This window comes from Miniopterus natalensis, chromosome 10 (assembly GCF_054644295.1).
Source record: "Miniopterus natalensis isolate mMinNat1 chromosome 10, mMinNat1.hap1, whole genome shotgun sequence".
NCBI classification, from domain to species: domain Eukaryota; kingdom Metazoa; phylum Chordata; class Mammalia; order Chiroptera; family Miniopteridae; genus Miniopterus; species Miniopterus natalensis.
This window is the reverse complement of record NC_142090.1, coordinates 17,852,003-17,879,579: the sequence shown is the minus strand read 5'-3', so window position 1 is coordinate 17,879,579 and position 27,577 is coordinate 17,852,003. Positions and strand designations below refer to the sequence as shown.

Here is a 27,577-nt window from a genome sequence, read left to right as displayed (position 1 = left end):
GTGGACCCACATTTATCAATCTCTCTTTTTTTTTTTTTTTTTTAATAGTGGTTTGTGTTTATTCAGCCTTGCTTAAGGAATCTTGCAGTATCCCAAGTCATTAGATTATTTGGATACAGTTTTTTTGGCTATTGCATGGGCTAGATAAAATGAGTCCTGAATTACGGTTGAGGTAAGGCTTTGATTGGAGGTTCCTTCGATTCCCTCCAAATGAGCATTGACTGGAGATGTCATTTTGGAAACCAGCCAAAAATGATCTTATAAAAATGCCATGCCTGTCTTTAGATGCCTAGATGTGGGCATTGGGCCTCTCTCCCAAACCCTAAAAGCTACAGAAGACTGAAGTCACCTCTAATATGAATCATTGCAGGACCTACATACAATGTCAGGATGTACAGTGATTACAGCACAGACTGGTGTGTGTGTATTGTCCACCCACCAGATAAAGCAAGCATTCTTTTCTATTTTTATTTTTAAAAAAAATATTCTCATGTAAATTAGAATCTAAATTTGACAGTCCTTTTTAGCAGGCAAGATTTAGCTAAGTCCTGTTTTCTCAGAATACATTCCACAGACTTCAGTTGCCTGTTAGAGATTTTAAAGGCTTTTATGTACATGGTAATTTGGAAGAATTGCTTTTATTTTATAGTTTCTTAGGGACCTCTAATATCTCTCTTGTAAGATGTTTGCAGATGTCAATAGCTGCTAGCTCTGAGGGGTTAGAGTAACAAGATCATTCTGTTTTCACTGTGGTGTCTTGTTTTCAGCTTGTGCTGTTAGTTCTTCCCTAGCTTCACGAGAGGCATATAATCGCACTCCCATGTTGCCCTGTGTTTCATTGGGATGTCTGTCAGTGTACTGCTTGTTTTCTTTCATTCTTTTGAGGGTATTTTGTCTTAGCCCAGTCCTGTTGAGTGTCTTAAGGAAAGGATTCTTTTTCTTTTTCTTTTTTAAATATATTTTTATTGATTTCAGAGAGAGGAAAGGAGAGGGAGAGACAGAGATAGAAACATCAATGATGAGAGAGTCATTGATCGAGCCCGCAACCCGGGCATGTGCCCTGACTGGGAATCGAACCCCGATCACCTGGATCCTAGGTCGACGCTCAACCGCTGAGCCACGCTCGCAGGGCAGGATTCTTTTTCAAACAGCCATTTTCACACATGTTGATGCACCTCATCCCATCATTTGCATTGAATGCTGGTTCGACCTGCATTTCTTACCTTTCCTTAATTGGTTTGGAGTTTCAGTCAGAGTGTACTGCTGGTGTTTGAGAATAAGTAGGGTAAGGTTCGGATACTTAGATGCTGTGGCCGTCATAAGACTATGTAAGGTAAATGTCGATAGTTTGTGCGATTCATTTTTTAAAATATTCACTTAGGCTGGTGTAACCACACAGCTACTCTCTGTAAATAGATTGTCCTCTATTGCTTGGTGATTATGAATACATGGGTACTTCTTTATTTCTGAGGGCTGATTCTGATAACCATTGATTTTGTGTTTATTAAAAATCCTGTTCATTACTGGCACCTAACATCTTCTGTCTAGCAAGCATTCTTACTATATCATCACTGAGTGTCATCATAAGCTCTATTTTATGGCTTATCTATCATACTTACCTCCTCAGTAGTGACCCATTCTTTTCATTTGGCTGCCTGGATGTTTGTAAAAATACCCATAATCCTATACATCTGCCCTTGTTACACAACACTCCCTCTAGCCAGGCAACTCTCATCTGTCCCATTGTGCTTGTTATTTTCTATAAGAAAACCTCAGTGTTATATTAGTAAAAGTTTTCATGTTTAGTGCCATACTTTACTTATTAGACAGTAATCATAACACCCAAGGACGCTGGTCAGAGTTTGGCCATCTCAGTAGTTTCTGGGCAGAATACGTGGTCTCCCACACATTATCTGGAAGAAGGAATAGAGACTCACCTTCATTTCTGAAGGTGCGTTAACTTCCTAGAGGGGCATTGGAATGATAACTTCTACCTTTTTTTTTTTTAACCAAAGAAGTAGAAGACAGTTGGATGATGATAAATGTGAAGCTCAAACTCAAAAGAATTATCAACATTCTGATGAGAGATTTATTTGGTGATATCAGTGAGTGAAGTGTTTTAAATGATAATGTCCTGGACCCCGAGGTTTAGTTAGGATCTAGAAGGAAAATTTATTTCTATTCCTTTGACCTCAATATTTTTATTAGGTTCAGTTTAAACATAGGGTATTAAAATGAGAGATTGTTTGGGAGTTGTTGATTATTTAAGAAAAATAATTTAAATAATTTTTGAATATAGAATGGGTTATACAGAGATAATCTTGTTTTGTCAGATGGCAAAGGCAAGGCTAGGTGGACTAGCCACACAGCATGGGAGTCGGGGAGCAACAGCCTGCATCTAGATTAGGAATTAGTCCTTGATTTTCTCCTTGAAAAAAATACTTCAATTTTTTCAAGTATTATCTGGGACCTGGAGATTCACAAATTTGTACAACTATTTATGAGTATGTACTATGAGGGGGTACTGTACTTGGCTCTGGAGTCACAGGGAACAGCAGAAATGAATAGGATCTCTGTTTTCATGGGACTTGAGAGCTAGCAGGAGAGAGACATTACAGTAATTATACCAAATGATCTAGCCAACATCTTTCTACTTCTCTATACATGCTCTAACCCTCCTCACTCTCATTTTTAAAGGCAGACTTCTCTTGACTTTGAATGCCGGTCATTATGACTTAGAATATTGGATTCCTCCTCTTTTATCCCCTCTATTTTGTTGTCAGTTCCTATTAATTCATTTCTTAAAAATGGTTCTCATATCTCTTAAGTTCCTATCCATTTCCAATTCTGTCATCTTCACCTAGACTCTCATATTCTCAAAGTTACATTGCTTAGAATAATAACCTATTTTTGGAGAAATCTGGGGCCCATGAGATAATGAAGAAATATTGTGTGTTTATATTTTTGTGTGTATGTTAAAATATTATTTATTTCTGCCTCTCTTGTTTGTTTTGTTTTTTAACTCTAATTTTCTTCCTAGTTTTTTCCTATTGTGCAAATTCACATGAAGTCCATGAAACCTTTCCCATGAAACCTTTTCTGATTACTTCTTTCCACTGACCTGAATTCTTGTAGCACCTAGTCCCTAGTTTATATCATACAATTTAACACTTATTCAAAATGCTTTGTGTTGCTATTTCGTATCTGTAGGCTTTCTTCTATTACTCTGTTAGGTTACAAGAATTTTAAACCCATGACTATATCTACTTACGGAGTGCATTGTATGGGGCTGGTAGTTGGTCAGTGCTTATTAAAGGCTTACAGAATAGTAGAATTAGATTTATAGTATGTCTGTGAATATTTGAAGGGCCCTAATACTTATCAAGCTTCCCCTATATCACAATTAATGTAGGTATTTCCCTGTCGATTGAACTTTTAGGCTGTTTCCAGTTTGGGTATTTGGAAACATTCCATTGCTTGTTTTTGAGCCTGTCACATGAAAAAGGTAATCTTATTCCCTGTAAAGCATTCAACCAAATATTAATCATTTACTGTGCATCTAGCACTTATTCAGTGTGTTGATGCTAAGAGGGAGGGAGTATGTTTCACTGCATTCTAGTATATTGTGCTTTTGGGTGTGCTCGTTTGTGTTTTGTGTTATTTCGGCTTTATTCCTCAGTCCTGATGTGCTGTTTTATTTTGCTTTTAGGATAAGAACAAGAAGCTGCGTCCCCTGTATGACATCCCTTACATGTTCGAAGCCCGGGAATTTCTTCGAAAGAAGCTTGTTGGGAAGAAGGCAAGTGATGACGAACGTATTGGCCAATGGGTGGGGATTATTTTAAGCTGGACCCTTCTGATGGAATCTCAGATACCAGCAGATGACAGACACTTCTCCACAGAGTCAGGTGGAATTGCTTCGATTCGCAGAGAGGCATGCCTTTCTATCAGGGAGTGGTATCTCGTGGGAGAGGTTTAAAATTGAGGCTATGACCAAAGTGTGATTCCAAAGTCTCACAACATGTTCCTTCCAGGGCCCAGGAACAATTCCAGTTTTAATTGTATCTTGCCCTTAGCTCCATCACTTGGCTCTCTTGTTCTCTCCAACCACCTCCCTTAAAGGTTGGTGCTGTGGGATTTGCTAATGAGGGAAGGTTAGCACTTTTTCCTGCTTCCCCTACCTTTGAGGGATAGGTTGTCTCTCGAGGAGAAGAGGGGCTTTCCTGGAATAGGAGCATGCCTTTGTGGGCAGGGAGCGAGTGCGTGGTGTCCTATGGAGCCTTTTGGGTAGCACACTTGACTTTCTAGTTTAGTGTGGCAGCTCAGAGGCCCTAAGAGTGCATTCCCTTGCATTCTTAGAGCATAATATTCTATGACCAGCTGCAGAACTTGCCATTCTGGGAAACTGGTAGTGAGCTCCCGAGTTTCCCCTTATTTTTCTTGACCTTCCCACCCTAAGTGTCTTGGGCAGTTCTTCATGTCCTGAATAAACACAGGCAATGAATGGGATTGTTCCCTTGGTAAAGGAGAGAAATCTGTTCAGCAAGGAACTGTGATTGTCTTTTTCTTACTTTGATTCAGTGGGGATTCCTGTAGGCAGTGTCATGTTTTGGGCCACTTTTTATTGTATTTTCAGAAAGGTAAGGCCATTTTTTGCTATGTGAATGGCCTTAACAAATTGAAGCGATATTAACATTCTTTACCTAAATGTAGATTTTTAAACTATCGATGATGTGACAGTTTGATAAGGCTCTGGTTTTGAACTTGTGCCAAATTAGTGTATAATAAATATAAATATCACCAATTTTATTATATACCATAGTCACTAGAATGATAAATTATAGCAAGAGATTTTGAAGTTGGGCATAAGATGAAGTTGCTAATTTTGAGGTAGAGAAAGCAAACTGGATTCCCTAAAACAAGTATTAAATCTCCTCAGGTTCCTTCAGAGAATAGGCTCATTTGTCATCGTATAAACCTTGACAGAATGCTGTATTCATTCATGAAGTGTAGTGCAAATGATGGCTTTAAGCCTCTTTCAATTTCTAGGTCTCCTGTTACCTGATCTAATGTCCAACATCTCTGTTTCACCAAGTTGGTATCGTATCACTCATTTACTGGCTCATAAACAATAGCTTAGAGACAAATAAGGAATTCCTTCACATGTGTGGATTTTACTGAAATTCATCTAAAATCACATTGAAAGGAGTGGCAGTGTGTATTTGATTCATGAGCAGCCCGTTATATGGCATGTGTTATGGCATCCCCCTGGTTTCTTTGAAGACTGCCCTTCCCTCTTTCTCTTCCCCCCCTGGGAACATTGATCACAGTTTATTGCAGCAGCTGCTGAACGGTCCTACGGGTGGCCCAGGGCTCAGCTCTCAAACAGCCATATGCCAGGCCTCTATGTTTGTCAAGTCCTCTATCTCAGGCAAAAGGGACCTCAAGTGTCAGAAATGGTGGCAGTTCTTAAGCAATTAGGTTTTCTTGGTGGGAGAAGCCTCATTTACTGGTTCCTCTGCATCAGACCTGATTGGATTCTGTTTGTGCTGAGTCCAAGTTTTGTCCCCCATGGTGACATTGTATAAATGATGAATACCGTCATGCCTGTGTAGGGAGTAGGATGCAGCTCAGCTCTGCTGGGCTGGAACATTCCTGATGTGAACTGCTTTTCCTGACTCACCACCTGAAACCACTTGCCTGTCTTCTGGGGCCATCAGTTGCAATAGCGAACACTCATGAGCTCTTGAGTCTGGGAGCAGGCAGGGCAGTCGCTGCCTCAGGGGGGTGGCTAGCACATCATTGCACATTTCTGCCAATTCCCTTCAGACCACTGCAGCTGTTGAGCATGGCACATGGTGATTAAGAAGCACCGAGAGGGAGCATGTGGGCCTGTGTGCCTATGTGCCTGTGTGCAGGAAAGCTGATTAGGGTAGCCTGTCAGAGCTTAAGCAAGATAATGGAGGTAAAATCATTTTCTCTGTCCAGACTATTATTTGACTATCCTAGAAAGTCTATAATATGACAATTTTGAATAATTTCTAGAATGCAGAGAAATAAGATTGAAGGCAAACTGCTGAGGTGCTTCGTTAGGTTCAATGGCCTCCATTTCAGTTATGGAAACTCGCTTTGATTCACTTCCAACATTTAATTCTGGCTAAATGCCTTAATTAAAGTAATGATGCACCTCCCTGAGCCTTGGTTTTATCACTTGTGAACTGGGAATATTATTTGCCTTTTCTCTCTCATGGAGTTATGAGAATCTAGGATAATGCTAGTCCTTTCAGATGGCAGGAAGATATATTGTTTTGTTTTAATAATGCTGTTTTTATATGTGTATAGAATTCAGCATAGCTGTACTTTTCTGTTATGTTTTTTTTTTTTACTGGTTCTGGGGTCAAGAGATGTAAATCAGCGTGCAACTAATTTGACTATCATCAACCCATTATACAGATTTGTATGGTACCTGGTTAGATGTGGCTTCAGGGTTCCAGCTTCCACAAAATGAATATCTGCAGTGTGTGTGTTTTCTCTGGTTTGAGGGAGAGGTAGGATACAAGGGTATGCTGGAAGCGTTTCAGAAGCTGTAGGAATTGCTATACTGCCTGGTAGAATGCCCTCCCCACCTCCTGTTTACCATCTGCCATCTGTGCTTTCACATGTACAATCTTGACTAAGGAATATGCATGGTCTTCACTGGGTTCTTCACGGCCCTAGTAGAGTGGAGAAATGCAATCCATGGTAATTTCAACATGTTTTTCAGTTTTCCTGAATGATATCCCAGGTATATAAGATGGTGAGATTGAAACCTTCCTAAAAGAACCAGGGCTATAGTTCTCTTCCTATAGCAGAAGCAGTTTCTGTGTGTACATATTTTTTTCTTAATGATTAGACAAGTCAGCCCATGGAAAGCGAGTTTGTGTGCCTGTTATTTTTCTCTCAGGCAATAAGATAATAATAACTGCACCTTCATTGGCATTTTTTTCACACCTGCCTCTGAGAATCTCTAAAGTAGAATCTCAGTATTTCTAATCTGTGTAATATAGCATTTACAAACGACATAATTGCAGTTATCACCACAGGAACCACTGTATTCAAAGTTGAAACTTGTTTAGATAATTGAAGGGTCAAAAATGGTGGAAGAGATGGAATTACATGAGCCAGAGGGCATTGACGCATCTGCCCTGGCAGTCGATGCTCTCTTGTCTTTAAAAACCTCTGCCCCAGAATACATGTCTGCTCCTTAACTTGTTTTTGCCACTGTTTCTATTGAATAAGCAAAATTTGAGAATGAGGCTTATTTGTAAACGGATGACATTATGTGGTTTTCATGCCATTGAAAATTTTTTTGTGAACCAGGCTGACTCTTTTTTAGGCACTTAAAATTGGGCATTTTTCTTCTTCTTATTTTTTTAATCCTCATCTGAGGATACTTTTCCCATTGTTTTTCAGGGGGAGGGAGGGAGAGAAACATCGATGTGAGAGAGACACACAAGCCCTGACCAGCGCCAGGGATCGAGCCTGCAACCGAGATACATGCCCTTGGCCAGAATCGAACCCAGGACCTTTCAGTCCACAGGCTGACGCCTAACCACTGAGCCCAACCTGCCAGGCCAAAATTGGCCATTTTTCTTGATAAATGCAGACATTTGGGAAGTTATGAGGCTGAAAATAATTTAGAAAGTTATTTCAAATTCATTTTGCTTTAGATTGTTCTCTTTTTGAAACCTATCTTTCCTGAGGGCCATACTCACAGAGGCATGGAATTCTTTGGGAATGGAGGGGAATGATCTCCCTATGTGCCACACTTATAATAAATCCAGTATGTTCGAAACTGAACTCATGATACCCTGTCAGAAAATCTGGTCTCCTCAGTGTTCTGGGAGTCACATCACTATCTGTTGCTGCGGGAGACATCTTCGACACCCTCTCTTCCCGTACCTCTCATATTCCAGTCTCCTACCAACTTCTGCCGGGTGTATACGTGAATGTTTCCTCTTCTTTTCATTGCTCTTTTCCACCTTGTCTCATATCTCCTCTCATCTGGACTTCTGTAGTCCTTTTACTGGTTTTCCCACAGCCATTCTTTCCCACTCTGGTCCCTTCTGCACCTGCAACTAAAGGCTTCACAAATGACAATTACATCATGCTCCTCCTTTGCCTAAGCCTAATGGCTTCCCATTGCTTCCTATAGGGAACAAAGTTCAGCATGATCTGGTTCCAAGTCAATCTCTAGCCACAGGGTAAGAAAGCCTTAGAGTGCTGAAAACTTCTCTGTTGCTCATTCTGTTAAAAAATCCGGAAAAAAAGGGTGAGGTCGGCCTGCTTCTCAGATGTAACCCTCTACCCCTTTTCTCACCCACCTCCTGCTCAACTTTCTCGCCTTCATTCGGTTTCTGAAATTCATTATGCTCCCTCTCACCTCAGGGCTTTTGCACCTGCAATTTCTTTTGTTTGAGTTGCCCTCTTTGTTCTCATTGTTCCTCCACTATTTATCTCATGATTATACTTTGGATTCAAGCTAAATGTGACTTCCTGGGAGAAGCTCTCCCCAAGCAACGCCCCTTCTAGCATATTAATCTGTACATAATTTTTACATCTTAATGTATTTGAATGTTAGTATCCATCTCTCTTGTTAGATTTGTTATATTAGGCAGACTAGGGCCCCCATCTGTTTTTGCTCACCACTCTAGGGCCCAGTATATTACAGTTCATTGTGCAGAGTAAGTGCTCAATAAATTTCTACCAAATTCATTAACTTTAGGGGATAAGGGAGACACTGGGCTGATGACTGTGGATCCAGATAAGAATATATAAAGGGCCCTGGCTTGTGTGGGCATCGTCCTGTACGCCGAAGGGTTGCTGGTTCAATTCCCGGTTAGGACACATGCCAGGTTGTGGGCCTCATCCCCAGTGTGGGGTGTGCAGGAGGCAGCTTATTGATGTTTCTCTCTCCCTCTCCCTTCCTCTCTCTCTGGGGGAAAAAATACATAAAAGGAGGTAGAAATAGGGCCCGTTTGATTTCCAAACAGTTAGCTTGTGTGCAAGAAGTAGGGTGATATTGCCTCTTCATTTCAGGACTCTCAAGTAAACCTGCAAATGGCTAATATTATATGTAAATGATGCTATCTCTGTTTTGGGTTAATGTGCTTTAATGAATCCGATTGGCAATCTGGATTCTAAACTGCTGTTAATAGTCTTGTTTCCTTGGGATAAAATATCCTGAATGTCTAAGTCATCTCTAGAAGATGTGGCTCATTTGTAATTTGGGGAATATCTTTTTATGATTTCATACTATTCCAGTTTGCACTGAGAACTAGACAGATTTCTTAAGGCAATTTATATAATGCTCATTCCAGCTTAATGGGGTCAGGGCTGTCATTTCTTGAGTTTTTTTATGGTAAACTCTGAATGTTTTCACCTTTATTTAATTCTCACCTTCACCACCCTACAAGATGTGTGTATCTTTCCTATTTTTACAGGTAAAGAATATGAAGCTCATAGAAATTAAGTATGTTACCCAAGTGTCTATGCTTTTAATTGCTATGCTAAATTAGAGACCATCTAGAAAGGCCTGCTTTCCTTTGTGTGTGCTGAATCATGTGCAGATATCCAGGGTCACAGTCATTTTTTGAATGTCAGTTCTTGTATGGAACACATAACTCCATGCTACAAAAAGTTCATTCTCTTCAGCTGCATTATCCTAGTCTACAGATATCAGCAGGTGGTAATGACACCATAGATCAGCCCTCTGAATGCTTTCAGCCTACTAGACATTATCTCATTAGTCTTTGAGATGTCCCTGCGAAGTGACATTTCATCAAATTGTTCTTCAGAGAAAACTGTCAGATTACATGTTCTAGTTACACAAACAACATGAGGTCATAGGTAGCACTGCTAAGTCAATGTTGAAGCTTGATTTTCCCTTCTTTTCAATCTCTTGGAATAGGTGAGAAAGGAAAGGACAGGCCCCCTGTTTACCTTGGCCTAGAGCCAAGGAGAGATTGAGGAGCAATCTGAAGGCACCAGGGGTAACATTCCTTACCAGGAGCAGTTTTTCACTCAGCTCCTGAGAGCTCTTCAGGCTTTTTTGAGGAGGACTCCTTTACTCTTTCGGGCTATTTAACAGGGCTGTCCTTTTCCTTAAAAACACTTGTAAGTTCTTTCTTTTGCCGTGTGTTACTTAATCAGCTGTGTTAAGCGCAAAGCTGGCAGTTGGGGATTCTTGTTAATTACTGCTGATGTATTTTAGTTTGGTTTTTATAAATGTTTCATTTGTCATCTCCACATTTTGCACTTCACATTAATTGGACTCACTCACGCCATGGAAAAGTCCTTTATGTTAATGATCAAAACAGGCCCAATGGGTGTGAATGTGTTGTGATTTAAATCGACAGGTTTATATGAGGTTGCTTGTCCTTGCCTTCTTAGTGGCCGCCAAAGTGGCTGTAAATTTTTTGAATAAATGACTGAAGATATTCACCAAATCGTGAGATGTTTTGAAGGACTTGTAATTCCTGACCATGCCTTTTTCTATTTTTCTAGTAAGACTTCTCCCACTTCGACATGATGGGAATGTGTCAGAGTGCTTGGAGACCAAGGGTCATTTTAGATACCCTTTACCCTTTGTGTTTGGGAATGACCCTTGACTCATTAGCTCCTTTGTCTGGTAAATAATGAACAGAAATGACTGTAGATTTGCAAGTTTCTGGAAATTGTTGTTCTCAATAAGACAGAACCTGGTACCACCTAAATAGTAGTTCTGACAATGAGTGCTTGTTTTTTGAATCTGCAGACTGTGAAAAGTACCTCTGTGCTTTAGGGATTACCAGGGTATTGAGTTGAGCACATAGCTCTTAGGTGAAGTGTGGTATTTGTATGATGTATATTGTAATATCCTTTCTAGAAAGCTTCTCTAAGTTAAGTGAAGAAACTAGAACATTCAGCTGCATTCCTGGAAATTTCTTCTGTATGCTCACCTGTGGGAAATGATTTTTTAGCTGCTAGAGCCCTTGAGATTCTCTTATCTTGGTAATACTCTCATAGTACTTTGCTTATTAATGACTTTATTCCCTGGACTCCTAAGTTGCTTGTAGCTTTCTGGTGAAGGTTCTTGAATATATGACATGATTAGTGGTCTACTTGTCTTAAGGCACCCGCTCATCTTTTCAGCTGCGATTGTGAAATGTCATCCTTGGGGCTGGAACTTTCCATGCTTACTCCCTGCAAACTGGGATTTTATTTTAGAGGGAGATTTGTGCTGAATCAGCTCAGCTGTGTTTGGGTATAGAGAGAGGACAGGCTTTTTTCCCCACTTTAAAAATAACCCGCATGTGCCAAAAATCCTATAAAATGTGCTGAATTGCAACTCTTCCAACTTCTGATACCTCCTGGTTTACAGAAAATAGATTCTTTTCAGCTTGAGCTCAATAATAGTGTATAGAATATTTCTCGTTGTAGAAGAGTGTAAATGAGACTGTGTGCTCAATTACAAAAGAAACTCTGCTCTTGTCTTGCTTTTTACCTTCCCCTAGTTTTTATATTTTAATAAGAATATGGACAGTATATGTAACTATTCTAGTAAGAAAATACACATTATCAAAAGTAGTGAGTCTAATTTTTAAGCACCAAATTTTCAGGGTTTCTTTCTGTGCCACCTCTCTTTTTATGTTTAGAATTAGACTAATATCTCCAGTTGCTTGAGTATTTCTTTCCCAAGGGAATGAATAATTTGCGTGTGTACAAGATAGTATGCATAAGTTTCTGTTGTGTCTAAGGTAGAAGTTCCTTCAACTCTTTACCACTGAGTGATAGAAGTGGTGTTTTAGGGCCACATCTTCATAATTGGGGTCATGAACTTATGAGCTCAAAAAATATGAGTTCCTTGTTTTAATGTATTTAAAATCTCAGTGAAGCTTTTTGTTCTTATTTGAATCAAGTTAAAAAAAAAATTTAATTAATACCTGGAATTGCCTTCTTGCATTTACTTTGCTGATTATCTCTTCTCTGGCAAATTTTTAGGAATTCCTAAAATGCTGCAGTTCTATCCCATGAGGATTGCTGCCTTGGACAGGCTCTGCTGGTGTTTTCATGATGATAAGCATAGTGTTCCCTCAGAATTTGTGTCTTTCTGGAACCTCAGAATGTGGCCTTATTTGGAAATAGAAGTGTCACACATGTAATTTAGTTAAGTTAAAAGGAGATCATGCTGTACTAGAATGGGCTCTAAGCCTAAAGATTGGTGCCTTCATCAGAAGAGGATAGGACACAAACACAAATAGCAAAAGGCCATGTGAAGTTGGATTTTAAAGTGATGCAGCTGTAAGCCAAGGATTGCCAGAAGCCACAAGAAGTGAGGAAGAGGCAAGGATGGACTCTTTCCTAGAGCCTCCTGAGGGAGTATGGCCCTGTTGACACCTTGATTTCAAACTTGAGAGTAAATTTCTGTTGTTTTAAGCCAACCAGTTTGTGGTACTTTGTTATGGCAACCCTAGGAAAGTAGGTTGGCATCTTTCTCTATCTGGCTTGACTCTTCACTGGAGTTCCCCTTTTCTGGATTTGTACCTTGAAGGATGGGTGCTGATGTCCACTTAAGAAGGCTGCCATGGTTAGAGGGCTTCCATCACTTCTACTTTGATACTGATCAGCATTTTGAAATATGGTACGCCCTGGGAGAAATGATTTCTGTCAGTAGCTTTTGATGAGCCATGCTTATCCCATTCAAGAGTGATGACTAGAACATTAGGAATATTAGCGCCAGCCTGTGTTTTGGAGCACCACATCTGACATTTTGCCTGCATAGAGTGCACTCTACGTAGAGCTGTGCATAAATTTTCTTCTGTAACTATAGTAATTTCAAGTTTGTCTTCAACCTGAAGCTTGGACAAGGTGTGTGTTTTTTTTGTAGTTTTGCCTTGTTACTTCTTCTGGTTTCAAAAAGTCTTTGGATTGGGCTGGGCTGAGCTGATGAACAAAAACAGGTAGTCTTCTGAAGGCAGAGGTTGAGTAGTTTTATTCTCTTTAAGGACTCAGTCCCCACTGCTGTGATCATGCCTCATCACCTGGTATGTTAAGAAAGCCAGAGGAGTAGCCTAGGAAATAAATTTATTTTTATTATTTAGCAATTATTTTTGGAGCAACTACTCTGTGCCATACCTTGTTCTAAGCATTGGAAATAGAGCCCTTAACAAATACCTATTTTCCTGGAACTAATATTTTAGAAAGGGCACATATGGTTGGTTGGTACCTTTTTAGAGGTGAAATGTGAGTAAAATATCTCTTACAAGTTGTTTACAGGCCAGCTGGGGTAAGATTACATCAAAATGTGTGAAGTAAATAAGAACAGATTTGAATAACTGGTGAGATAATAGAAATGTGTCTCTTGGCAGTATTGGATTAATATTAATGTGAATTGTACAGATCATAGTTGCCTTTTAGAGACAAAGAGAGGTCTCACCTGCTGTGTGACCTTATGCACTTAATGGCTTCATTTACCACACATACTCCTGACTCTTATGAACATTTCTACTCCTAACTTCTTTTTCTGCCTACAGATCTGTTTCCAGCTGCTAACTACTGGATACCTAGATCTCAGTAGATAGCACACATCTATTCTGTTCAAAATGTAGTTTGTGGCTTTTATGGGACTTGCTTCCCTGTGTACAAACTGCCTTGGCTGTCTTTATTGTTGCTCTTATATAATGTCATCACCCACCCATTGTCCTGAACTTTAGAATTAGCAGTCTGCGCCTCCCAAGTTCACTCGATTCTGCCTCAGTTATATTTTCCAAATCTTCTTTTTCACAGTATTTCAGTGACTTTTAGTCTGTGTGCTCCGTATCTTTCATTTTCATTATTGCAACTCCTTCTCATCTGTGCCGTCTTTCACTTTGCTGTCAGAATTGCTTTTTGTATGCACAGTCATGATCATCTTACATACTATGGGGTGGGAGTTAATACTTTGTACAGATGCTTGCAGAAAAGCATATACTCCAGCTCTGGCCGGTGTATCTCAGTGGTTAGAGCATCGCCCCGTAACACCGAAGGGTCACGGGTTCGATTCCCAGGCAAGGACACGGACCTGGGTTGCAGGTTCCAGCCCAGATCGGGGAGTGTGCCGGAGGCACCAATTGATGTGTCTCTCTCACATTGATGTTTCTCTCTTTCTCCTTCTGTCTCCCTCTCATTGTCTCTCCCCCCTCCCCTTCCCTTCCACTCTTTCTAAACAATATTAATGAAAAAAAATCTTGGATGAGGATTAACCAAAAAAAAGCAAAGCAAAGCATCTAACTCCTTCATAAAGGACATAAAAGCAAAGGAAAGGCTGTTGTGTGTAAACATGATAACTTCCCTGAAGGATCATGCTCTCATTTCCAGTTTTGCTCCCTTTTATCCTCTGTTATGCGTCACGAAGAACTTCTCACCATTCCGGGCCTCTCCCAGCCCTTTCGCAGCTTCTAGCCTTCACACTTGTTTTCCTGTAAGACTCTTACCACTACCCGATACTGTCTCCCCAGGTAAAGTCTGGCGTTCTCTGGCCCAGTGCACTTTGATGTCCATTTCTATACTAGCGGTTTCCACGTCTCACCTCCCTGCCCCACTCCCCACTGCAGAAGGGCGAAGAGCCTCTTACCTTTTCTTCAGCTCACAGTTCCTGATGTCGCAGTCAGGTTAGGGTCCTCAGTAAGTCTTTACAGAAGAGGTGGGATTTGTCCTGTATCTAGATAATCGTAGGAAACCTTGGGGGCATTTGGTTATAGAGAAGGGATGTGAAAGCTCATCCTGTAGCTAGCTCTAAGCTGGGCAGATGGTTTTCTTGTCACCTGCCTTCTTTAATTTCCTCATGCTAGTGTAGACGTTGAGCCCATTCCATCAAGACTTCAAGCATAGCAGTCAGACTAAAACGTAAAATGAGACTTTAAAAATAGGGAGAGTAAGTTTTTTTCTTTCAAATTTCTGCATATGAATTCTGGTTATTGTCATTCCACCTGGTTGCTCGGCAGCAGCATGCTGGATGCCTGCTCTCTGCTGTCTTCACGAGGCAGCCTGAGTAGCCGCTCCTTAGTGCTGGAGGTCTGGTTTGGGGATATTTCTGTGTCTTTTCTTCATAATTGAGAATGTGCAGCATTTGTAATTTGTCCTTTTTAAAAATGATTTGACAGGGAGATTTACTCAACTAGTAGGCAGTAAGTTAATATTTTTTGATTTGGAATCCTTCATTATTATTTTAAAGCTCTAAGTGACAGAAGCTTGATGGACCCTGAATGCTCCCTGCTGCTCCCATTCCCCCCTGACTTGGGGTTCATAATGTCCCTATTTTCCAATAGAAGTCCAATGAATTGGGTGGAAATAAGTTCGTGACTTTTTTCACTTTGCTATTTCTGCAATGTATGGGGTACCTTTGAAAAGCCTGGCAGGTTGCTGCTGAGCCCAGCTCCTCAGAGCCTGTCAGGCTAGACTTTGATGCATGGTGGAGTACTGAGAAAAGAACGGCCAGTTAAGCATCTGACTTTTCCCCACTAGGCCTGGTTTCTGCCACCTGTAAACCACTGACCCTCCTTTATGTAAAAAGAAAAGAAAAGAAAATGGGAAGGGAAGGGAATGTAAAGAATGAAGAAAGGAAGGAAATCATAGAAGTGACCTGGGCACTGATTAGAAATTAGGTGAACATCTCTTGGTGAAACGGTACCACATGCAGCTGGAGAGCTGAGGAGGCTTCTTTGTTTTTCTTTGTGAATCTCAAGAGTGGAGACCTAGAATCAATCCTAAGTGGATCGTCTGTTTGTTTATTTGTGGAACAGTGGTAGTATTTGGGCAGCCATGATTCCTTTGGATGTGCTTGCTAGTAGAGGGAGGGAATCGAAACAGACCCTGCATTAGGTATAATTTTTGGGCAGGGCAGAAAAGATGAAGCTGATTAATTTCTTAAGGATGGCAATAGAAACTAGCACCTTAAACACAGACCTGCAGCTTTGTCCACAGTTTGTCAGCCCACATTGCATTGAAGAGGATAGGTCATCTCTGTGGCCTCAGAGGCAGGAAGATAAGCACCTGAAGATTGTGTATGTCCAAATTCTTACACTTGGGATAAATTAATTTCTTCTGGTGTACAGTACCTTATTTTCTTAGTTTATAAAATGTAAAGGAACAGCCCTGGCTGGGTGGCTCAGTTTATTGGAGCACTGTCCCAGGCACCAAAAAAATAAAAGGTTGCTGTTTTGATATCTGGTCAGGGCACATACCTGGGTTGTGGGTTCAATCCTGGTTGGGGTGCATACGGGAAGGCAACTGTTCAGTGTTTCTCACATTGATGTTCTCACTCTCTTCCCCTTCCTCTCTCTCTACAATCAATAAAAACATATCTTCAGGTGATATATATATATATATATTATATTTATATTTATATTTATATTTATATTTATATTTATATTTACATTTATATTTATATTTATATTTATATTTATATTTATATTTATATTTATATTTATATTTATATTTATATTTATATTTATATTTATATTTATATTTATATTTATATGATAGAACATATTTTCTATCTTAAAAGATGATCTTAGTAGAGAATCCAGAAAGGCATCCTGGTATCTCTGATCAGACTCTGGTGTAACAACATTTACTGATCAGTGTTTAGTACTCCTAGTAGTGAGTCTGGGGAGGTCCACCATAAAGAGGCAGATGGAGTTCCATTCCCTGACCTGGGCCTCACCTCACAGTGTGGGCTGGAAGGGAAGAAAACTGGGAGCTCCGGACCTGAAGTGCAACTAGTCCTTCCTTTTCACCTCTCTATGGCCTTGGGTGCATCTTTTTATATTAGTTCTTGGTTTCCTTATCTCTTGAGAGGGGAGTGGACTGGCAGTTGCCAGAGATCTGTTCCTAAACCCTGTAGTGAAGATTTTTGCCCTGTTTACGCTGATTGACCTACTTCACCTTTTATAGTTGTAAAAGTTTAGTCTTTTTCACACCAAAGACTTGTTTTCTTTTAAATATCAACAAATGTGAATGCGTGTGGCAGACAAAATGACAGAGCTCGAGATGTGTGTGAGTGTGAGACACATGCACACCCCTGCGGCCTGTGACCACTGGGTGATTCTTTATACTTACACTGAATGTTAGTGGCCTGTTTGTTGAGGGAGCTGCAATATAAATCTCTGCCACCTCTGTGGAATGGCTCTGATTATCTTTGGCCCACCAACCTCCTCTCACCATAAGAGGAAACAAGGAGATTGAACTAATTCTTTCCCACTTCTGCTTATGTTCCTGATATATCTGTTTATCTGAAATATTTCAGTTGTTATGGTTGAGGTTAATTCTAGCTTACTACTGAATCAAGGACCTCTTTTCTCCCTATTCTAGAACTTATGCCTGTCTTCAAATGATTTTCTGCCATTTGAGGGCTGGTGTTTCCTTCCCTCCATCATTCATCAGTTCACTAAATGTTGAAATAATGGCTTTAGAAACCAAATCCATCAGAATGATTGACTCCTTGACATTGGCCTGGCGCCTTTTCACATTTTCCACTAGTTTCTTCCGTTGCCAGTGGTGCTGCCAACTGTGTAGAAGGAAAGCAGCAGGCAGTTTGAACTACCCATCACGTGAGAATTTTTGAAGATGAAAGACATAGATGAGTTGCATTGCTGCTCTTCAGTATTTCTGGTTTGGTGGTCACTAATCATAGCTCCCTGAAGGAATATGGTATACGATCACTAAGTCTGGGTGGATTCGGTGTGTCTCTCCCTGTTCAGAGAGTGAAAGTGGTGTTGATAGTCTCTGTAGCCTCTTTACAGATGCACACTCCCCCTTCCTTCATTCTGTCTCCAGCCTCTTTGTTTCACTCCCTCCTCCATACTGTATCCTTTCTTTCCCCTCCCATCCCTCTGCTTTCCATTTTCCATCCCCTCCTCAAAGGTGCGTAGATCTTTAACACAAACAACTTCAAAATGCGAAGCTTGTCGTAGCTCTCGTTTTCCAGTACACACGCCCCATCTGCCATACTTCTGACTTGGCTGTTGCAGAGGATCCCTGGGACCTTTCTGGGCTTAAGAGGAAAAAAGTGATTTGCTAAATGTCACTTTTTCTTGTTTCTGTTCTTCCAGCAGCGTGCAGCTTGGTTCAGAACCAAAGCTGACAGAGCATTAGCTTCTCTCTGAACAAGGTCCACTTAGTTTGCTTGATGTTTTCAGTTTTCCCTTGGGCTTGGGTCCTCCTGGATGAACATACAATATTCCAGGCTAGATAACTTTGTAGTACATTTTAAACTCTGCCTATGTGAAGTGCCATTTCCTGCTGATTTTAGAAAAGGGAAACCATGGGTGAGGAAGAAATTTGAGCCACCTCCCTTAGTCTGGATTTCCCTTCCCTGAGGGTTTCTAGTTGATGGAACTGGGTAGGTGAGCCCTTGCTAGGTGCTCTAATGACATGTCAGCTTGATGCTGCCCCAAGCACAAGTACCATGTTGAATGCTTGGACATTGTGTCTGCTAAGAAAGGAGTAACTATTTGGATAACTGTGACCTGTTTAAGAGTCTGTGAGAAATATGTTTTCCTTGCATAGCCTTGCTTCCTGGAATTCACATTAGGATTTGATTGTTTCTTCCTTGACTCCATGTCATCATCCCTGTCCTCCAACCTTGTGGGTCCAGGTTAATGAGCAGTAGTGCAGGGTTGATGTCTTTGGGTCCTTGTTTCTTCCTTTTCTTACAGGGATTGCTCTTTGCAAAGATACTTTTTTTTAAAGGATTTTTTAAATTTAATTTTTAAACAGCCAGAAAGACATAATTTAAAACATTTTGTTCTATATAACATAACATATTTTTCTTTAAAAATAGATGTAGACATAATTTTTAGAAAGCATATATATGGATAAAACAGTGATTCCTTTTTTATTTTCTCTCAAGATTTTCAGTCAAATCAAGAAACTAAATGCATGTGATTGTTTCATTTGCTGAAACAGACATTTTGAAGTCATTTGGCAGGAAAACCAATATGAAAACAGGATTTTTTTGACAAACTATTTTATAAAATAGGCAGATATTTAAATTAGTTAACATACCTTTTTATCTAATCTTTTAGATATTTTTATTTACTAGGAAGCCAATAACATTGTTTGTTTGTTTGTTTTTTAATATATCTTTATTGATTTCAGAGAGAAGGGAGGGAGGGGGAGAGAGAGAGATAGAAACATCAGTGATGACAGAGAGTCATTGATGGGCTGCCTCCTGCGCACCCCCTACTGGGGATTGAGCCCGAAACCTGGGCATGTGCCCTGGCGAGGAATCAAACCAAATCCCCTGGATCATAGGTCGATGCTTAAAGGCTGTACCAAGCCAGCTGGGCCAATAATATTATTTTAAGTTTTTTTTTCCTTTTTTTTTTTTTTTTTGGTGTGCTGTTCACTTTTTTTTTTTTTAACTCTCACGTGAGGATATGTTTTTATTGATTTTAGAAAGCAAGGAAGGGAGAGAGATAGAAAGAGGGAAAGAAACATTGACCTGAGAGAGAAACATCTATTGGTTGCCTCCCGTATGCTCCCTGACCGGAAATCGAACCCTCAACCTTTCAGTGTATGGGATGACACTTTTTATTTTAATGATTTTGAGTAGGTAGCACATTCACTTGAATACTGAAGTGGTAAGAAAGGGTACACAATTGAAGAGCTCCCTTCTACCCTGGTGCCTCACTGTTTCAGTTTGCCTCTTCAGAAACAGCTAGTACCGTATTACCATTTCCTTAGGAATCTTTCCAGAGATATTTTAGACCTGTATAGGCAGATGTGTTTGTGAGTGGGTGGATATTCTTCTTACACAAATGTTAACATTGTAAATACAGTTAAAATTTTGTACATGTAACCAAATATAGTATCTTTGTGTTTGTATTTCATTTTTATGTGCTTAAAAGTACTAAAAGGTTATCAGTGTTGCTCTGCACAATTTAGGGAAAGCTCACAATTCTCCTGAAAATTTCAACCTAGTTTTTTCTGTGGCCATAAATATCCTATTTGAAAATGTAATTATGAATTCTGCTAATATCGATGATATTGTCCATTCTATCCTTGTTTATGAACTGTATTTTATTTTTGCTGTTTTATTATAAGTAACATTTACTGCTCATTTTATTGGTCACAAAAGCAATACTTGTTCATTCTAAAAAAATATTTTTGAAAAAAAAGGAAATGTTAAAACAAAAAGAAACTAACACCCAGGGATAGCGCCTGTTAATACTTGAGTGTATATTATTCCAATCTCCTTTTTATGCATTTGGGCATTTGCATAATTTTCAACTTAGCTGCTAATTATATGGCACTTACTGTTTTGTAACCTTCTGTGTGATGGTTTCCTGTGTCATTAAATAGACTTCTACATGAGGTACTTTTATCATTTAATATCAAGTGAATATTTAAACAGTATCCTATTGTTGGCTATTTATAGTGGTATAGCATATGGGCTTTGGAACTATAAAGACATGGGTTTGAATCTCTGGGGTAGCATTACCTAACTCAGGCCTGTCATGATCATTAAATGAGGTAATATATGTTAAGTGCTTAATGCAATGCTCAGCACGATATAAGAGCTCAATCAATAATTGCAAACTACTGAGTCAGGGCTTAGGAAAATTAAGAACAGAGAGTAGGCCCTGGCCAGGTGGCTCATTTGGTTGGAATGTCGTCTTGTACACCAAAAGGTTATGGGTTCAATTCCTGGTGGGGTGTGTACTGGAGGCAACTGATCAATGTTTCTCTTTCTCATCTATGTTTCTCTCTCTCCCTAAGAATCAATGAAAACACATCCTCGGGTGAGGATTAAAATACACACACACACAAGGTTGAGTGAGAGAGAGAAAGGGAAGTGGAAAAGGAGCAGTGGGGGGGGAGAGGGGAGGAATATAGAGTTAATTCTAAAGAGGGAGAAGGTGGCCAGCATTTTATTTTCCTTAGGCCCCATGTTGCCTTCAGAACCAATCTTACAAGATTACTCTATTGCTTGGCCTTCTTAAGATACTCATTTTGGTCCTGGATGCTCAGTGGCCCTGACTCGGATCCCCCTGATTCAGAGAAGAAGTGGCCTCTTAACATCCTGTTTCCTTCTTTTCTGAGATTCTTGGTATATTTTTCACAGCCTAATGGAGTTCCCCTGGGAACTGGCAGGAGACCTGATGAGAACTTAATTTACTGTGGCCCAAAAGAAGCTGAATAAAGTGGAAAGGATGTCTGATACAGCAGTCTCTCTCTTTTTTTTTTTTTTTTCACCCCCAGTCTCTTAAAACCTCAGACTTGAAGCTCAAAATTGAAGGGTCTCCATCTCCTGAATTTACTAATCCAACCATAGCTGGGTTTTTGTTTTTTGTTTTTAATGTTTTTATTGATTTTAGAGAGAGAGAAAGGGAGAGGGATAGAGAGATAGAAACATTAATGAGAGAAACATCAGTTAGCTGCCTCCTGCACGCCTCCCACTGGGGATTGAGCCCACAACCCGGGCATGTGCTCTGACTGGGAATTGAAGTGGTCATCTCCTTGTTCATGGGACAACACTCAACCACAGAGCAACACCAGCCAGGCCAACTAGAGCTCTTTGATCATTAGTTAGAAATAAATAAATAATATTGGATACACTGCTTTTTCTCAACTCCCCAAATGAATGATCAATTAATTTGGGATTTCAAAAGATTATTTATTTGCCTTTGATACATTTACTTTTAAAAGGTGTTTGATAAAATCCAACACCCATTTTTGATAAAAACTCTCAGCAAAGTGGGAATAGAGGGATCACACCTCAACATAATAAAGGCCATATATATGATAAACCTACAGCCAGCATAATACTCAATAGGCAAAAACTAAAACCATTTCCCCTAAGAACAGAAACAAGACAGGGGTGTCCACTTTCACCACTCTTATTCAGTATAGTACAGGAAGTCCTAGCCATAGCGATTAGACAAGAAGAAAACATAAAAGGCATCCAAATTGGAAAGGAGGAAACAAAACTGTCATTATTTGTAGACGACATGATATTGTACATAGAGAATCCTAAAGACTCCACCAAAAAACTACTAGATTTAATAAATGAATTCAGCAAGGTAGCAGGGTACAAAATTAACACCCAGAAATCAATGGCATTTTTATGCACCTATAATAAACTCTCAAAAACAGAAACTAAAAAAATAATCCCATTTACCATTGCAACTAAAAAAATATACCATGTTCATGGATTGGAAGAATTAGCATCATTAAAATGTTCATATTACCCAAAGCAATCTATAAATTCAGTGCAATCCCTATTAAAATACCAACAGCATATTTCACAGATCTAGAACAAACACCTCAAAAATTTATATGGAACCCAAATACACGCTGAATAGCCACAGCAATCCTGAGAAAGAAGAACAAAGTTGGAGGGATCACAATACCAGATATCAAGTTATACTACAAAACCGCTGTAATCAAAACAGCCTGGTACTGGCACAAGAACAGATATATTGATCAGTGGAACAGAACAGAGAACCCAGAAATTGACCCATGTCATTATAGTCAATTAATATTTGACAAAGGAGGCAAGAACATACAATGGAGTAAAGACAGTCTTTCAATAAATGGTGTTGGAAAAATTGGACAGATACATGCAAAAAAGTGAAACTGGATCACCAACTTACACCATACACAAAAGTAAAGTCAAAATAGATAAAAGACTACTTAAATGTAAGGCATGAAACCACAAAAATCCTAGAGGAAAACATAGGCAGTAAAATCTCAGACATCTCTCATAGCAATATGTTTGCTGATACATCTCCTAGGGGAAGAGAAACTAAGGAGAAAATAAACAAATGGGACTGCAAAATAAAAAGCTTCTGCACAGCAAAGGAAACCATCAACAAAACAAAAAGGGAGCCCACTGTATGGGAGAACATATTTGCCAACGACACATCGGATATATCCAAAATATATAAGGAACTTATACAGCTTAATAAAAGGAAGACAAACAATCCAATTAAAAAATGGGCAATGGACCTAAATAGACACTTCTCCAAAGAGGACATACAAATGGCTAAGAGACATATGCAAAGATGTTCAACGTCGCTAATCATCAGAGAGATGCAAATTAAAACCACAATGAGGTATCACTTCACACCTGTCAGAATGGCTGCCATCAACAAGTCAACAAACTACAAGTGCTGGCGAGGGTGTGGAGAAAAGGGCATCCTAGGACACTGCTGGTGGGAATGCAGACTGGTGCAGCCACTATGGAAAGCAGTATGGAGTTTCCTCAAAAGATTAAAAATTCACCTGCCATTTGACCCAGTGATTCCACTTCTAGGATTATATCCTAAGAATCCTGAAACACTAATCAGAAAGAATATATGCAGCCCTATGTTCATAGCAGTGCAGTTTACAATAGCTCAGATCTGGAAACAGCCCAAGTGCCATCAGTAGATGAGTGGATAAAAAAGCTGTGGCACATTTACACCATGGAGTACTATGCAACTGTGAAGAGGAAGGGCCTTTTGGCCTTTGGCACAGCATGGAGGGAACTAGAGAGTATTATGCTAAGTGAAATGAGCCAGTCAGAGAAGGACAAGTACCAAATGATCTCACTTATATGTGGAATATAATAAAATAAACTGATGAACAAAGTGGAACCAGAGACATAGAAGCTTGGAACAAACTGAGGGATCTCAGAGGGAAGGCGGGGAGGGGTGTTTGTGGGTGGGGAGAGATTAATTAGGGAACTTGTATGTTTATGGGCATGGCACATTGGTGTGGGGAGGGCCTGGAGGTGGAGTGGAGGGGATCAGTGGGGTTAAAAGGGGGATATCTGTAATGGCCTCAACAATAAAGATAAAGTAAAAAAACCAAAAAACATTATTTATTTGCCTTTGCTACATTTACTTTTAAAAGCTGGACTATTAAATTGAAGAGTTTAATGAATTCAGATATTCATTAAATTTGAAGTAATACTATGAAGTAGGCTTATTTCTAATCCCATAGGCAGCATGTTTTGTTTAAAGTACTTCAGGTGAGAGATTTGTTGTGATTTGTATTATAGAGTGATGATTCTTGGTTGTTCATATCATAGTCAACACTTAAGCAATGAAGGATTTACCCCAATACTAAATATAGGGTATATTGAAAACAAAATGAAGTAGAAATGCTGCTTTATTAATAAATGCAGGCAATCTCTTATCCAGATACAGTGTTATGTTATAATACTGTCATTTTCCCCTGGGGTTGCCTTTATATTCCCATCGATTCTAAGTGGTGTCCTTTTTTTAATTAAGCACATATCAACCAAAATTTTTATTAAAACAAATGGGCATATTTTATATACATACTCAACACTATTGTTATTTCTTGACTCAGAAAAAATTATCTGCTAGTTCTTTGAGTTTTTCATAGAAAGGCACTTATAGAAATCCTCATTTTTAGGAAAGTAATGAGCTTTTATTTTGTTTGTGTAAACACCTAAGCTAAGTTCCCTGATGTGATTAAATCTGTTTCTATCATTGGTCATTGGAGACAGAGCAAGGATAAATGTTCAGGGATACCTCTTTGAGTTTTCTTCATGTTTCCTGAAACTTTGTAAGTTTGCTTCTTTAGAGGACCAAAGCAATTGAGGTTTAAGATTCACTGTGGCGCCCAGCCAGCATGACTGAGCGGATAAGCATCGACCTAGGATCCTGGAGATCCTGTTTCGATTCCTGGTCAGGGCACATGCCTGGGTTGTGGTCCCAATCCCCAGCAGGGGGCGTGCAGGAGGCAGCTGATCAATGACCCTCTCATCATTGGTGTTTCTCTCTCTCTCCCTCTCCCTCTCTCTGAAATCAATAAAGATATAGTTTAAAAAAAAAAAAAAAAAAAGATTCACTTTGACTCTGTAGCCTAGAATGTAAATTCTGATCTTTGTCCATTTTCATTGTGTTAACCACTTTATCTGGTATTGTCATTACTTTAGTAGGGGTAGCATTCCCACTGCTAGGAAAATATTTTCTTTTTAATTCATACAGATAAAGATCTTATACAATCTCATTTTTATTTTATTTTTTACGCTTGCTTAAAAAATAATTGGACAATAGAGTTCTTCATTTAGATAGTTCTAATTATTTTGCTACTTTTTACCATCCTATTTCCTTAGTTCTTGACTTTGGAAAGCTTTGCAAACCTTTCTTTGTGAATAACCCCATTGACTTCCATCTCAGGTTGTGTATTTACCATTTTTTTATCTGTTTATTGGAATATTGTTAACCATGGAACTGTACATTGCTTTTTGAAAATAGAGAAGTAGGAACGTTCAAACACTAAGAATTGTTCAGCTGATTATAAGCCTTCTAGAGAATTAGAGCCAGAGTCTAGTCTTCCCTATTGTAACAGGTTACTGCTTTTTATGGCTGTCACTGACTAATGTTACTCTAAATCACACCTTAACTATGATGTTCTTTTGTTTTCCTCTGTGTTTATTTTTTCCTGATTAAAAAGCAATATATGTTTGTTATAAGTTTGGAAATTATAAAGGAAAAATAAAAGTAATTCTAATCACTGTTAACTTTTTGGGGATATTCTCTTTTATTTATATAAGCTTATACTGACAGTATAACCTGAATGTTTTCCCACATTGTTAACTGAACTTCTTTTAATTTTTTTTTTTTAATCTTCACCCTAGGATATTTTTTCCATTGCTTTTCAGAGAGAATGGAAGGGAGAGAGAAAGTGAGAGAGAGAAACATTGATGTGAGAGAAACACATAGATTGGTTGCCTCCCACATGGGGGCCCAGAGATCAAGCCTGCAACTGAGATGCCTGCCCTTGCCTGGAATGGAACCTGGAACCCTGCAGGCCGAGGGCTGACGCTCTAACCACTGAGCCAGGCCGGCAAGGGCAAAATGAACTTTTAATGTAATAATTTCATGACTGTGTCATTATATTCCTTGATGATATGATGATTTAGTTTACAAATCTGTGTTCATCGTAGGTTTTTTGAACTATGGTAGTGTGGTTTTATTTTATGTTTTAATAAACAGGCATAGTGTATAATAGAATCAGCTAGATTCCCTAAGCATGCAAAATCAGACTTCTAGACCTGGGAAGGTAAAGTTTACAGATGTTAAGGACAAAAAAGCTTTTATGTCTATTAATTGATGTCATTGAATAATTTTTTAGACAGAACTTGGTCCTTTAAGAAGTGTCATAGCCCCGCCCACCCCCCCATATCCCATGCATTTTATCTCATTTTAAAAGATCAACCTTTTATGTTAATTTTCTAATTTTAAACTTTATTTTTATTCCCTTTTCTCTTAAATTTCATTTAGCCTAGTTCTCCCATTGTTTCCAGATTTTTAAACAACATAGCAACAAAATAGTCCCTTTGTACTTTCATTTTTTATTTGCTTGTGTGTAGACCAGCAGTAGATATAGTATAAGTTGGGTAGTTTTGGAGAGAACTGGAGTCAATAACAGGAGTTGGAGGTTCCCTGTCTCTCAGCCTTCTCATGAACAACATCTTCAGCCACCTGCCTTGTATCATCCATGTATTTTAAGGGTAGCTTCTAAAAGGACTCAGTCTTGGAATATCCTTGGGCTAATCACTCCTAGACTTTAATTCTCTCTAGGCATGTAACAGACTGAAATGACTTGATTTTACTTTGGATTATTGTTTTTGTACTTTCAGATTTTATTTGCGCTGATATATAGGATCTAGTCATAATTCTTTCATTGAGTTGTTATTTAAATTTGGAGAATTTGCATAATTCTACTGAATCTGCTTTCTCTAAATAGTGGTGTATGCTTGCCCTAAATATAACCGTAGTCCCTTTCATTCTGATTTTAAGTAAAAGTTGTTCATTTGACTTTATCCCTTAAAAGCTCAATTAACTAAGAGTTGGATTGAAAAAGAAATCTCTAATTATATAAAAAGCATTTAAATTTTAATCATTTAAAAAAATTACAGATATATTTTTTATTTTTTCTCTTTGTAAGTTTGCCTAATTCCAAGTTGTATGACTTTGCCTTTTGTATTGTAGAAGACCCTTCTTTCATAATTTTTGTACAGATAATTTAATCTTTCTGAGTAATTGTTATTGTTGTAGATGTTATTAATGTGGCTTCCCCTTACTGCACAGCCCAGCCATCTCTTAAGCAGCTAAAAAAAAAATTCTCCTAATGTCCAGGAGAAGCAAAGATCTTAAAACAAAACAAAAGAAAACCCTTTCAGATAAAGATTGATTACTGATATATTGTGGAAATTTTTTTTAATATATATTTTTTATTATTGATTTCAGAGAGGGGGGAAGAAACATCAATGATGAGAAAGAGTCATTGATCGGCTGCCTCCTACATGCCCCACACTGGGGATCGAGCCTGCAACCAGGGCATGTACCCTGATTGGGAATCAAACCCCAATCTCCTGGATCATAGGTTGATGCTCAACCCCATCAGCCAGGCAGAATTATTAAAAATTGATTATATTTATTCATTTTAGGTTTGGGAGTTGATTTTATTAGATCAATACCTGTTAATTCTTCTCTGTTATTTCTGTTTGTTTCTGATCAGAGTGTATAACATGCCTGTAATATACTATCAA

The 27,577-nt window shown here is 39.0% G+C and overlaps 1 protein-coding gene across 1 annotated transcript in view; it reads left to right on the top strand.

Moving 5' to 3' along the window:
- Positions 1–27,577, top strand: part of SND1 (staphylococcal nuclease and tudor domain containing 1) — a 418,687-nt gene that overhangs the window by 144,872 nt on the left and 246,238 nt on the right. The window contains exon 11 of the mRNA XM_016213329.2: positions 3,710–3,799. Coding sequence (XP_016068815.1) covers positions 3,710–3,799 — 90 coding nt within the window. The remainder of the gene's footprint in view (positions 1–3,709; positions 3,800–27,577) is intronic.